General features: G+C 33.7%; 1 protein-coding gene across 2 annotated transcripts; it reads left to right on the forward strand.

Annotated features, from left to right (window-relative positions):
* The first annotated feature begins 5,415 nt into the window (after window positions 1–5,415).
* Window positions 5,416–6,615, forward strand: LOC120184430 (B3 domain-containing protein At2g36080-like). 2 transcript variants are annotated; one of them, XM_039188911.1, is made up of 3 exons: window positions 5,416–5,560; window positions 5,619–6,284; window positions 6,362–6,615. In XM_039188911.1, exons 2-3 carry the CDS (start codon window positions 5,702–5,704, stop codon window positions 6,598–6,600), a joined length of 822 nt encoding a protein of 273 aa, XP_039044842.1. In that variant the 5' UTR covers window positions 5,416–5,560; window positions 5,619–5,701; the 3' UTR covers window positions 6,601–6,615. The 2 variants fall into 2 exon arrangements, with proteins under 2 accessions (XP_039044842.1, XP_039044835.1); XM_039188904.1 differs by having other exon boundaries at window positions 5,416–6,284.
* Window positions 6,616–14,295: the final 7,680 nt, after the last annotated feature.

The following is a 14,295-nucleotide window of genomic DNA, read 5'->3' on the forward strand; positions in this document are numbered from 1 at the left end:
TTTATTTTAAATTGGTTCATAAACTTTTGAACATTTTAGTTTTATCCCCAAACTATGACCTTCATTCTAAATAGGTCCCCAAACTTTTTGAACATTCTAATTTCATCCCAAATTATACATATATACTAATCACAACCCTTGTTAATAAAATAGTTAGGCTAGATTATATAATTATAGGTTTTAAAAAGATAAAATTTATGCTAAACTATGGTTGAAACAAATAACATATTTGGATGAATTCAAGGATGAAATAGGAATATTTAATAGTTTAGGTGCCAATTTAGAATCATTGTCATAGTTTGATGATGAAATTGGAATGTTCAAAATTTTAAGGACTAATTTAAAACGAGAGCCAGAATTTGGGGATAAATTGCAATATTCAAAAGTTTAAATATCAATTTAAAATAAAGGTTATAGTTTAGGGACATTCGGTGCAATTAACTCAAAAAAAATGAATGAATAAAGTTTAGTGAAAGAGTGCGGCCAATGTAAACCGCCTAGCTAGTCCAAGTTATCGGCTCGGAAGATTAGTGTTGATTTCAACTATATTTTAATGGGGCTCCACCCTTTATGACGGTCCGTGTCAACATATGTGAGTTGAAATATGGTCCCCATTGTTTGAAAAATATTTCAACAATGTTCAGGCCATGCCATATGCCTTTTAATCACACTGTATTGTATCTATCAAGTGATGGTCGAAAAAAATATCTTCTTATGCTTTTGTTGATGCGCAATAAGGGTAGTGGTTCAAGGTGGTTGTTGGTTTGGGAACTACCTGTTCGCCTTATTTAAAAGAGAAAATAACATTAGTGGTCGAAAATATTTTATAATATACGATTTTAACTAATTTTTTTTAGATTTACCAAAATGACCAACAAATTTGTAACGCGAACTCCAAATTCGCAACCCAATTTCCAATTTCGCAACGCGAATCTGTAAATCGTAACACAAAAGTCAAATTCGCAACGCGAATTTGTAAATCGCAACACAGAAGTCAAATTTGCAACGCGATAGTCAAATTCGCAACACATAAGTCAAATTCGCAACGCGGAAGTCAAATTTACAATGCGAACTCCAATTTCGTAACATGAATAGTAAAATCGCAACGTGAATAGTAAAAGCGCAACGAATCTATATGTAAATTATCTCTTATCATCCATCTATAATAATTTGTTGGAAAAGTACATAAATAATTTTTATAAAAAATATTCGTAAACGTGAAAAAAATTTATATGTAAATGAACAACAAATCTATTTCATTTATCAATCTTCATTACAAATTATTCTAAATTCAATTAATTAAAGTTTGAAATTTGAAAGAATCCTTAACTCAAACTAATGAAGTACATTTAAAAAATTAAATTTTGAATTATATTAAGAAAAAACTGATTCTTGTACACATGTAGATAAATTTTATTTCTACTTAAAATCCCAATCTAGAAGCATAGAGTTACCATTTGAAATTCGCAACGCGATTTTGCGATTTTCTAAATTCGTGTTGCGATTTTTCAATTCGCGTTGCGATTTTACTATTAACATTGTGATTTTACTATTCACGTTGCAATTTTACTATTCACATTGCAATTTTTACTATTCACGCTACGATTTTGGAAACTGAGTTGCGAAATTGGAGTTCACGTTGCAAATTCGAGATCGCGTTGCGATTTTATTGGTCATTTTGGCAAATCCAAAAAAAGTTGGTTAAAATCATATATTATAAGGCATTTTCGGTTACTGAGGTTATTTTCTCTATTTAAAATAGGTCGACAACTCTTGGTGAGAGTTGTCACTTATTGTCGGAACGATTCTAAGTCCTAATTCAATCTCGATCTAAGTAAAAAAAATATGTTTAGAGTCGCCATCGATTTTTTTTATATTTCCAACATACGAGACATCACATTTATAAAATCTAAGAAACATTTCGAAGTTTAATATGTACTAGCTCAATCTCTAACCTTTAAAAGCATCATGTTTTAATCTTGTACAACAATGATCATTTCTTTAGCTTCGAAGGGCTCTCTCTCTTTTCTTATTAGCTATCATACAACCGTGAAAACAATTTTTCAATCAACCCACCATTAAGGATGAATGAAAATATTGATTTAGAACACAAAGATGAACTAGAAAATGTCATAAAACCTCATATAAGTGTAAACCATTATTAAACCATTCTTTCAAACTTCTTACTATGAAACTTGAAGAATGAAAGCATTTCATAGAACTCTCGAGATGAAGATAATGATTCTTATCTTCTTTAATCTCAATGGATGCTAAATATTAGAAAGTTAGCTCATTTTGTCACTTTTAATAGTCTGGAGACTTAATAAGACAATGTCTTATAGTCGAAGTTAGCTCATTTTGTCACTTTTAATAGTCTGGAGACTTAATAAAACAATGTATAGTCAGAGAACTATTTTGTAACTTTTAATAGTCGCGTGATTCAACAAAACAACATCTCATATTCAGAGGACCGTTTGCATATTTTAGTCATAAAAATAATAGCAGACGTGGATTAGTCTTTATTTTTTTAAAGGCTTAATACCCAAATAAGTGTTCACACTATACTCCTTTTCCCAAATAGGTGCCTACAATATGTTTTAACCCATCTAGGTACTTAACGTTACAAATATTACCACTTTAGGTGTCCGGGTCGTCAACGACGTTAAATTTCTTCATTAAATGACACGTTTCACAATATGATAGTTTTAAAGATTTTATATAGAATTAATATATATATATATATATATATATATATATATATATTTTAAGAAAACACATAAATTTTGAAATAACCCCAAAACTTTGAAAACCTTCATTTCAACCCTTAAACCCATGCTGACCGCCACTCTTTACCGTCGACGAAGCTCCACCCGACCTCACCTCCCCCCGGCGACCAAAACTCTTACGAAATCGTGATCGATCAACGACAAATCGACGTTTATACCTCATGAACCCTAGGATGAAAATTGTGATCCCACGCGATTCCACGACCAATCAGCAACAACTACGACTATATATAACTAGGATTATGGCAAGGACTACGTCGATGACGGGTTAGTGTTAGGATTTGGGATTTTCAGGCTTTTTTTAATTGAAAAGAAATTAGGGTTTTTTTCTATAAATAAAATAACACTTTTAAAATTAAATTTTAAAATTATAAGATTGTGCCACGTGTCACTTGACGGATAAAACTAATGATCGTTACGTCCCGGACGCCTAAAGTGGTCACGTTTGTAACGTTAGACACTTGAATGAGACAAAAATACTATAGGCACCAATTTGGGTAAAAAGGGTATAGTTTAGGCACTTATTTAGGTATTAAACCTTTTTTAAAATATTGAAATCAATTATAACATTTTCAAAAAAAAAAAGTTGTTTCAATCACCTAAAAATTCCATTTCTATAAAGAGAAGCAAAGTGTGAATTGAATTGATAACAATAAAATAAAAAACTCAAAACCAATAATTAATGCCAGAAAGAGAGTTTTGGATTCTAGTGAGGAAGACCTCAATAGATAGGTCTTGCAAATGCAGGTTTTTGCTTAGAGATCGAGGAAACTCCTATATATACACACACACACACATTTGCAATTATTTTTATTACAAATATTGATTGATCCTCTACTTTTGTCCAAAAGTCTTGGTTCCATGGCATGTGAGAGTTAATGAATTACAAGGCAGATTCCTTTTTATTTTTTAAATAGCAGCGAATTTATACATATTTTTTTAAATAGATCTATATTTATTAATAATATAATTTTTTTTAATAAGATAAACATAAAATTAAATTTTAAGATAAATAGAATTAATAAAATAAGTAATTAATCGAAGAAAATTTAAATTTTAAATTTACATGTGCTTAATCTAAATTAAGGGTGGATCCACTACCGTTCAAAAACCTAGTTTAAGTTTGTTTATAAATGAAGGAATATCCTGTTGGCCAAACCAAGTTGTTTGTACAGATTCTGGGGGCTTTGAATTACAAAACTACATATAAAATTGAGACAAAAACTTTTCTTGGGCTGACATTATAAAGATATGTTTGGACGTATTAGATAAACTATACATATAGTATTAGAATGAGCATAGCATAGGGTCAAGTAAAACTCAATTCTACCGGAAATTTTCAAAAAAAAAATTATTCGAATTGTAATTTCATAAATTTATCCTGATTCAAAAAAATTAATTAAAATTTAAGTTATAAAATATGATTTGAATAGATTGAATAATTTAAAATTTCTAATGATTAACAAATAGATTTTCAAGTTTGAGTTCTCTCAACTCTAAAAGATAATATTGTATATGAAAAAGATATAGAAAAAATATATTATATATGATTATAGAAAATCGTTTAAATTGAAATCAATTAGTACTATAATATTATAAATATTTACAAATAAATTTAAACAGAAACTCGAAAAACCCAATTCAAATTTTATAAATTCAACTTAAAATCTTTAGAAATAAAATTTAAATTATAAAATAAAACTCAATTTATTTTATCAGAGCGGATTGAATACTCATCCGAAACATAGCAGTGCAAAAAGAACATGTATTTAAGTTAAAAGAAGCAGTCCAGGGGCGGGGAAAAAGGTGTCCGAATCTACCTGGAAATTTGAGTGAGAAAAAAGGAACCCATGATGGGAGGAAAGGCATGAAAACACGACACACACAGATTCTCCTTAATCCTTACCGGTACTTTAGTATTTTTAAAACAAAAACAAAACTTGCTTTCACTGGCTTTTACTATATATTTCCCCCCCCCTACTGAATACAAACTTAACAAGCATGGTCATATCTGTCCACTTTACAATGAAGTATGAGATTTTTCACTGTTTGAAATGATGCAAAATCCCCTTTTCTTTTTTGCAGGGTCAGGGTAAAAGAGCTGCTCATCCACCTGCTGCCGTAGGATGCCCTCCATATTGCATCAGCATTAATGGCTCTACCCTTCTGATTTGCTTGCCGATGTAACAACAACATGAGCCACATAATTTGTTATTAGTAGTTTTCACTCTGTTTTATTTTCTCAAGATTTCTTCCCCATACCATTACATGTTGTGTCCAATGCAGCAATAATTATCAGTAATATATAATGTCCCTGTCATGGGATTGTAAATGTTTTGTTGCAGGTAACAAGGAAGCTCAAACTGTAACTGCTCCACTCCCAACAGTGTTTACCATTCGGATTATATAATATTTGTTCAAAATCTTTTTTTAATTATTGATAACATATTATTCCTACATAAATGTTTGAATTCGAAACTCCTAAGATAAACATCATACTCTTTTACTACTTACTTCACTAAATGGATTCAGATTCACTCACTTTTGTCTTTCTTATATTGAAAACATACCCATCTTTTGTAAAAAGCCCCACGCAAAAACCTTAAAATGTACTCTCGTACTTGTAAAGTTACAATTCCCCCTTACCCCAACTTTTCTCTTTTTCCTTTTTTTTATTTAAAAAAAGTGGTGTTTGTTTGTTATATTCTCTGATTGTCTGCATTAAATAGGTTCCACATCAAACCCCATACTCATTAATCCTCTTTCTGCCCACTCCTCCATCGTCTTCCCTCTCAAACAAGAGGAAAATATGTCTTTTCATTAGGCCCTACGCCCCCTCTCTTGAAAAGCCCTCCCCTTATACTTCTGGTTCTCACACCTCACAAATCTTTGGCTAAAAACTCTTGAAACAATCCATGTTCTTCTCTTCGAACCACGCTCACTGCTCCTTCAACTTTAACCAGCATGAAGAAGAGGGAGTACTGGAGGACCAAGGCCATCAAACGGAACCCATGTTCGAGAAGCCCTTGACTCCGAGCGACGTTGGCAAGCTCAACAGGCTCGTTATACCCAAACAGCATGCGGAGAAGTACTTCCCCCTCGGCGGTGACTCCAGCGACAAAGGGTTGCAGCTGAGTTTCGAGGACGAGTTGGGAAACTGTTGGCGTTTCCGTTACTCGTATTGGAACGGCAGCCAAAGCTACGTGTTGACCAAAGGGTGGAGCCGATACGTCAAAGAGAAGCAGCTTGATGCCGGTGACGTTATTTTATTCCAACGACACCGTTCGGATGGTGATAGGTTTTTTATAGGTTGCAGGAGGCGCGGTGCAGCCTCGGCTCCAGCTGATGGCGGAAACACCGTGACTGCCTCTGGAGACTGTGGCGATGAAGGGTGGTGTAGCAGTAGGGGATTGTATCAAGGACATCCTTATCTTGGCCACATTCAAGGCCATGCTGCTAATCTGCCATGCCCATACCCACCAGGCTGCCTTCTTGCAGGTACATACACACACATATGTAGGGTAGAATATGCGAAATTTAGCATTGTGAATAGCCCTTTCTTTGCATATTTTCAGGAAGCATTGTTGAAAACGTAGGTGGTGCAGCAGCCGGGAACCCAAGGAGGCTGGTGCGGTTGTTTGGGGTAAACCTAGAGTGCCAGCTCGATGAGTCGGAGCCATTAACGCCGGAAAATAGCTCGTCGGTGTCGGTGTCCAGCCAGCAGGGTCCACCCTCCCATCAGTTTTATAACTCTCAGTCAAACTACATGGTAAGCCGCATGCATCCTGATGTTTCATCATTATCATCATCCTAATCTAATGGTAAACTTAAAATACAAAGTATTGGGATTCTGGCTGTTGTTGTTTGTTTGCGATTCATGTTTAATTCGCAACTTGAGTTTGCCATTTGGCACGTGGCCTAATTGCATTTATTAAAGTATGACCAATAACCTCTGAAAAAAAGAGAGAGTTGCATATAATCTACTAGAAATAAATTTAAGACATAGAGAACAAGCATCTTTTATTTGGATTAAAGCCATGTAACAGAGGAGTGGGTATGGCTTATAAAATTTTAGTTTGTAAAGCAAGAAATGGAATAAGTGAGCTGTAGAATTTAATTCCAAGTGAACAGAGTTCAGATTGTTAGTTAAATTCGGCAAAATTGGCCTTGTGAGTTTTTTATTTAGCTTAATAGGGTAAGTAAAAATTTATTTTTGGATATATTGTATTTTTTATAGTGACATGAAATTTATCACGTCGAGTTGATGAGTTCTAATAAAACATATTTTTTTATTAACTTTTTATTTTGATAGGATATATTTTAATAAAAAATTATATTTTATTAGAACTCATCACCTCAACGTAACAAGTTATAATAACACCATAAAAAATATCGTAAATCTCCAAATATAAATCGAGATATCTTAATGGTTAAATAAAAGACCCGTTATTCTTATTGGACAAAAAAGCCATTAAATTTCAAGTCAAAACAGTTATTGTTTTCCGTGTTCAACTTGATGGTGAATTTCAATAATTAAGATGATGCCCAAGTAGATGATTGGTCAAAGCGTGTTCCATCATCCATTTGATTTTTAAAAAGTTCAATTCCACAAATTTAATCTCACACACATATTTGTATATGTAATTATATATTTTCAAATTGGTGAAAATCTCACTTTTTTCGTTCCTATAAAGATTTGATAGAATCCAAGAGATTTTGGATTATTCTAGCCTGCTTATAATAGTTAGGCACATATTCTATAGAAATTCTGAAGAGAAAAAAAATAGTAAATTAACAATGCAATTTCCTATATACAATATATTTAATTTGGTGCTGTGATCGTAACAGGATATGAATTTCCAGATGAGAAATCATCAAGGATAAGATCTGATGACGTGGCATCCAAGATTTTATTTTAGTTGACCCCTCCCCCACTTGGAAATGTCAAAATTATTATTATTATTATTATTATTATTATTACCTGAAGTAGTAATAGAAAAGGAGAAAACAAAAGAAATTTTATTTTTTGTAAAAGTAGAGGATAAAAATCAATGCATTTAGGTAGGCAGGAAGAGGGGGCCATGGGTATGTGATGCAAGGAAATTGCCAAATGGGGAAAACTAAGTGGTTTTGGAATTTATATAGGGGACTGTTGGAATTCAGTTGTTCAATGGGGAGAGAGTGATTATTAATCATCATCATAATGTAGGGGTACGGGGATGGTGGTGGGTGGGGAGGTTCAGTTCTTCAATGGATGGCTCACACTCCCCCATCTATATATCTCTTTTGACTTTAATGGCAGAAATATTATAATCTAATCATGTAAGTTGCAGATATCAGAATCTGAAAAGCTTTACAAATACAATTCATATTCTTCTTCTCTTTTTAACAAGGTCTTATATAATTTTTTATGCATAGAACGTAATAGGAGACGCCATTTTACTCACTCGTCTCCTTCAAGCTCTAGACCCAACTATGAATGTTCGATGTTGCCTCCCCACATCCAGCAACGGCAACCACATCGAACATTGTAGTTTCCCTTAGGGAAGAACGTTTTCAACTTCACAAATCAGAAACTATTCAGTATAATACGCCATAAACCTGCCAAAAAGATTCTTGTATACAATTATGACATTAGGAAATACTATAAACATTATACAATTACACAAATTGGCGGGCCAGCCAATCACCGGATCATAACCGTTATCGGAACTTAAAACAAGGAGGAACAACTGGCAGTTCAAGGATCAATGTTGCCATTGTGCCAAGCTCAGCATATATTGAAAACTAGCAAACGAATTTTATGAAACAGTGCACTATGGAAAATAGGGGGGAAAAGGTTTGAAACTAGCAGCCTCAGCATGCATGATATTGATAAGGTAGATTGTTCCTGCTATTTTAAGTATTTGAAATCTTTCAACTACCATACATATAATGAAATGACGGATATATTAAGAAACTGCTAATCGGAATGTGTAATTTCTCTAGAAAAAGAACACCAAAATAAGCTACGTTCTCATAACTGTTGCCAGTAGCATGCAATCAAATACCATGTATGACTGGGAATGCACTTTATTGACCTTGAACTCCATGCAACCAGGCTACTAAGTTCTCTTCTACCATTTTTCAACACTAAATTTACAGTCACGGTTCATTTTCAAGAACCTGAATCCACCAGCTGTATAAAATATAAGGTTCTTATGTACAGAATTTTAGTTAATCGGTAACATCAAAAGGCCTAGCACCTATGCATTAGGCAACTCATACTTAACCATTAAATCAAAACATCTAATGGATGTTCTTAATCAGGCAACTCATACTTAACCAGTAAATCAAAACATCTGATGGATGTTCTTAATCAAGCAATCATACAGACAGCTCAGAGGAAGCTGACAGAAAAGTATATTTCTAAGTTATGATTAAACCATTAAGCCCCAACAGTTAAGTAAACTCACTAATTGTCAACTGAGTTTGATATGGGAGCTGTCCAGTGATAAAAATCGATAAGCAACCCTTGAATGAATGGCTTAGATTAGTTAAACAGAAGTTTTCATGTCCGAAGTGCTTAAAGGAAGCTTGGACCACACATCAATGTGTATGGAATAATGGCTACAGGATTCTAGCTAGAATGCACATGTTTGAAAGACATTCCAGGTTAACCAAGGGATGCTAATACAGGCAGAAGGACTTGGTGACAAGAGAGTGACTAATCAGATGAAGTGTCTACTAATCATCAGGGCCCATAAGGATTTGGACAAGAGAGTTACCCATTGATCTCCACTGGAAATGGCCTCCAACGTTTTAGTGGCTCTGCAAGTGGGAGGTCACCAGGTATTTCTTATCAATGGCCTCAGGGTGTTGGCTAATCAAGAGATTGAAGGGTCTCCTGCTGTATGATGGGTTTGTCCAGGAAGAATAATTCCATCATGCATAAGTACTACATAAATATAGTAAGAACATGAGAATATTTCTGTATCCCACTTGGCTTTTCCTCTTATCGTACCTTTTGCTTTTGGAGCTAAGTCAACCTCATCTTCAACTCTCCGAACATCTGCAACAGAAAAACAGGTTAATTTATCCATACTTAAAGCCTGAGGAATAAAATCAAATCAATAGTATTGAAAGCAACATTGACCTGCACCAATATATCAAGAGATGACTAGATATTGTAATAATTGTAACCTAGAAAATCTAACTTCAAAGGAAAAATAAATCTAGGTAGGAAATTACACACCTTAAAAGTTATTAGAACCATCAAAAGCATACCTTTAAAACAAAGGTTTGTCTAGCACTAGAATGTCCATGATCTGCAAGCTCTGCAAGAAAAATTAATCTTGAAGCCAAAAAGTGTCATCCCTAAGTCGCCGAGGAAACAGACAACTTTCTAGAAGAATCTCATAAAAGTTTTCAGCTGAAGACTTGAAAGAAAAAAAAATGTGCCCAGGTCTCAAAGCAAAACATTTCAGTAAGTGATGACCGGTGTACAATAGCCCCACTAACAGTATCACTTGAAAGTTGACAGAGTACCAGATTTCTTGCGCAAAGTATTAAGAAAAAATGGTATCTTACAATAATGTTACATCCTATTGTTAGTGCAAGCTTAACTGGAATTTCAACACTGCACCAAACTCTAATTCTGGAGCCCCCACTTCCATTCAACCATTTGTATTGTGCAAGTCATTTTCAACCTCTCCAATCTCTACAATATGCAATGTCCTTCAAACATTTGCTATTGCAAATTTGACAAAATTTGTTTTCTACAAGACTTTCCCAAAAAGCTAAAAGCAGAATCCAGCAGTATCTGTTCAAATCATAAATTGATTGTAGGTTGAATATTTCACCCAATAGATTCCTAAGAATCCTCGGGAGGCCAGAAAAGATCCTCACTTCAGAGAAGGAAAACCCGTAGTACCCTGCTATCAATCCATATGAAGAAACAATGTCCCACTTGCATTCCAACAAAAAGACAGAAGGTTTTTACTATGCTTTTCATTATAGTAAAATACAAACTTTTTTCTGAGGGATACATGCCTAATTCTGCATTTTCTTAGGCTTCATTTGTTTAATGCTTTAGCTATTTCAAATAAATGCTAAAATCCAAAGTCAAAAAATAAAATGAAAAGAAAAATAGCAAAAGCGGCATCCAAATAGACTTCAAATAATATTGTTTGCAATAAGACTAGAACAATACTTTTCTTTCATATACAAGCTCATTTCTGATTTCTTTGGTGTACGAGCAGCTCATTCAGGATTGACCTTATGGAAAAGCCAAGATCAAGTACTGTATGCGAACTGACTCCATTAAGCAACTGGCAGCATATATCTAAGTATTTCTTTCGGTTGCACTTACCAAAGACATAAGGCATCATGGTTCTTTTACATTTCTCCAAGCATAAGGATGTTGAATACTAAACTAAAAACAAAAACTAACAAACATGAAACGTCAAGAAGGAAAAAGCTTCACCACTATGAATGGAGAATTCTCAGGATATGGATCATGCTTGTGATTTCATGCCAACACAGCTCCACCAAAGCTCTAAACTTGTATCTGCAATAGGTATGCTGGAGAAGCACTCACATGCATCTCCATTTATGCACGTAACAACCATCAAGTTGAATTTTTCTTGGTATTGCTATCTTCCCGTGGTTTAGAAGAATCTTCCTTTTTCTCCATGACATGCTGGATACCTTCTTGATATCCTTCTATAAAACTCTTAGGATGCGTTTGGATGGGGAAAAGAAGATTACCGGGGGGAAAAAGTTTTTTCCAGGATGTGATACCCATGTTTGGATTGCAAAGATTCCCAATAAGGGGTAATAAGCTATTTTCAATGGTGACATTTTGGGGGCTTATTATCGGGAATGTCATTCCCCAAATCCTTTAGGTATTAATCTTTTCCCATGACTTTAGACTAAAATGTCTTTAAAACAATTTTTTTCAAAATTATCTTTCTCCTAACCGTTGAATAAAAAAAATTCTACGAAAGGTAAATTGCAAATTTATCCTTAAACTATTTTAGATTTACAAAAAAAACCACAATTAAAATTTTATATGAAGTTCAGGGGTTAAAATAAAATTAAACTCTTTCATTAAACTAAATTATCTTTTAAATTTTGCAAAAAAAAATTATATAAATTTTATGAATTAAATTTTTTAAAGAAAATATATAAACTATAAATAATAAACTTATATATTTTCTATGATCTTTTATACAAATATTTTCTTTTGAATATTTAGAATTCAACTCGTTTAAAAAACAAATATATAACAAGGACAATTTGGTAAAATATGCATTCCAATAATCTTTTATTCCTTTAACCAAACATTGTAATCTTACATTCCTGCTAAACAAACCAGATACAACAATTCTGTTGGGAAAAAAGCGAGTAATTTCCTTATAACCAGATTAGTGAGAATGCGAAATAAAAGCGGAAAAATAATACACGAAATTGATAACGGAGTTCAGCCAATTATGCCTACGTCTCCAGACTGCTGCAGATCTTTTACTAAAGAAAGAAAATTTACAGTTGTTTACAAAATACTCACAACTCACAAGAAAACTCTCTAAACTCTTTAGTATTGGGAGAAAGAAATGATTTAGGATGATTTTGAAGCTAAATGGGTTAGGGTATTTATAGTTGAAGCTTAAGGACTAATATTTGAAAATACCCTAAAGTGAAGAGACTAAATTAAATTATCTCTATTATCATTTTCAACAAAATTGGACACCGAATTCGGTGCTCCCTTTGTTGAAATCCATTTAGGCGGTGACACACCTTTTTTGACTTTACAATCTCCCACTTGAAGACTGATTTTAATATGTCTTCACACCTTGATCAATGCAACATCATTCTGGTCTTGTTACTCTAGCATGCCAACTGAAGCTGAACACAACTTCAGTTTATCCGTAGTCATCGTCCTGTAAACTCACTTGTTATGGAGCACTTTCTTGTCTAATGGTAATACAGCTTATTCCCACGTTTGATTTGACATAAGCGAATCCATCTCATCTTTCATGGAAGACTCCCACTTGACTGAATACTCCATCTGCATTACTTCATCATAGCACTCTGGTCCTCCCATACGAACGCATGCCTTGGATTTTGTCGCATGTAAATTCACGATCTTTCGCGCCATACTTTGCATCAACTTGATTGTCTTTCGACGCCACCACTTGCTCATGTCCCCCATAAGGACTCGGCCTCCCATAACGGTTGTGCTTGCTTCGGCTCTTGCCGCCAAGTGATGAAATGGGCCTTTTTTCGGACAATTTCAACCTTTTGTCCACCTCCATATTACAATCTGAACGGGGCTATATCACCAACAGAGGTATTGAATTTCATCATTCTTATGATAGTTTTCTTCTTACATAATTAGGTCTTAAATGGTTTTGGTGCACTGGTGATTTCCTTACTATACCTTTTGATGCTATGTTAGAGAGAGGCATAACAGAAGAAAAATCAATTATTGTGAATAGAGGGATTTCTACAATGTTATCTTCTTTGTTTTATGTTTTCTTGGATTTAATTATTATGTCAGTGAAGTTCTTATATACATATCCAATTACAAACAATCTGTTTTATTTACAGGAAGTGGAATTGGTCAACAATTTGCTTATTTGGCTTCTGGAGAAACTGATTTTCCGTTGTTCTTTGGAATCACACCTCAAGCTTGTGAAGCTCCATATTCGTTAAGAGGTTTTGTCATGGGCAGTACATGCAGTCCTAGAATTTCCATGCGAGGAGTTCATGAAGTTGGCACATCTTTTGAAACATCTGCCTCAGGTGACGAATATGATGACGATGATGTTGGGGTCATTGAATGTAACACCCCAACTCGTACCCGACCGAATACGATTCCGAGATGTCACATTGACTTTTTAAAACACTTTTCCTTACAAAATAACAAAACATTTGAACTTATTTTAAGAAAATACGATAATAAACTATTGAATTATGTTTGTTATAAAATTTTGAGGCAAAAAAGTATTTGTGAATAGTAAAATCTGTATGAACAATAATGAACAGTAACATGCTACAGTATCGTGAACAATAACCTACTACAGTACCGATTACACAAAATTTTCCGATTTGTAAATAGGGAACCGATTCCCCTGCTACAGTACTGCTACAATACTGCCGTAAAACGTACATAAAACACGTAAATATTTAACCGTTCATTACTATACATTTACATTTACATAAATACGTTCAAAACATTAGAAAAGTCGATCAGAGCGTTCGTATTAACAACTTATTACATTTCTTACATGCCAACATATTATACACAATCGAAATACATATTTTATCAATTACTTCTGATCTGATCTTCTAGTAGTGTTTTCGTTCTTACCACTCCTATTTCTGTTATTCTTGGTTTTTGGTACATACGTGTAAATCACTTACACGCTAAGTCATAGACTTAGTGAGACATGATTAAATATATATCAATAATTCATGAGACATACACTCTTACTGTTCAATCTTAATATTATAACTTGCATGTATG

This window comes from Hibiscus syriacus, unplaced genomic scaffold (assembly GCF_006381635.1).
Source record: "Hibiscus syriacus cultivar Baekdansim isolate YM2019G1 unplaced genomic scaffold, ASM638163v2 tig00003840_pilon, whole genome shotgun sequence".
NCBI lineage: Eukaryota > Viridiplantae > Streptophyta > Magnoliopsida > Malvales > Malvaceae > Hibiscus > Hibiscus syriacus.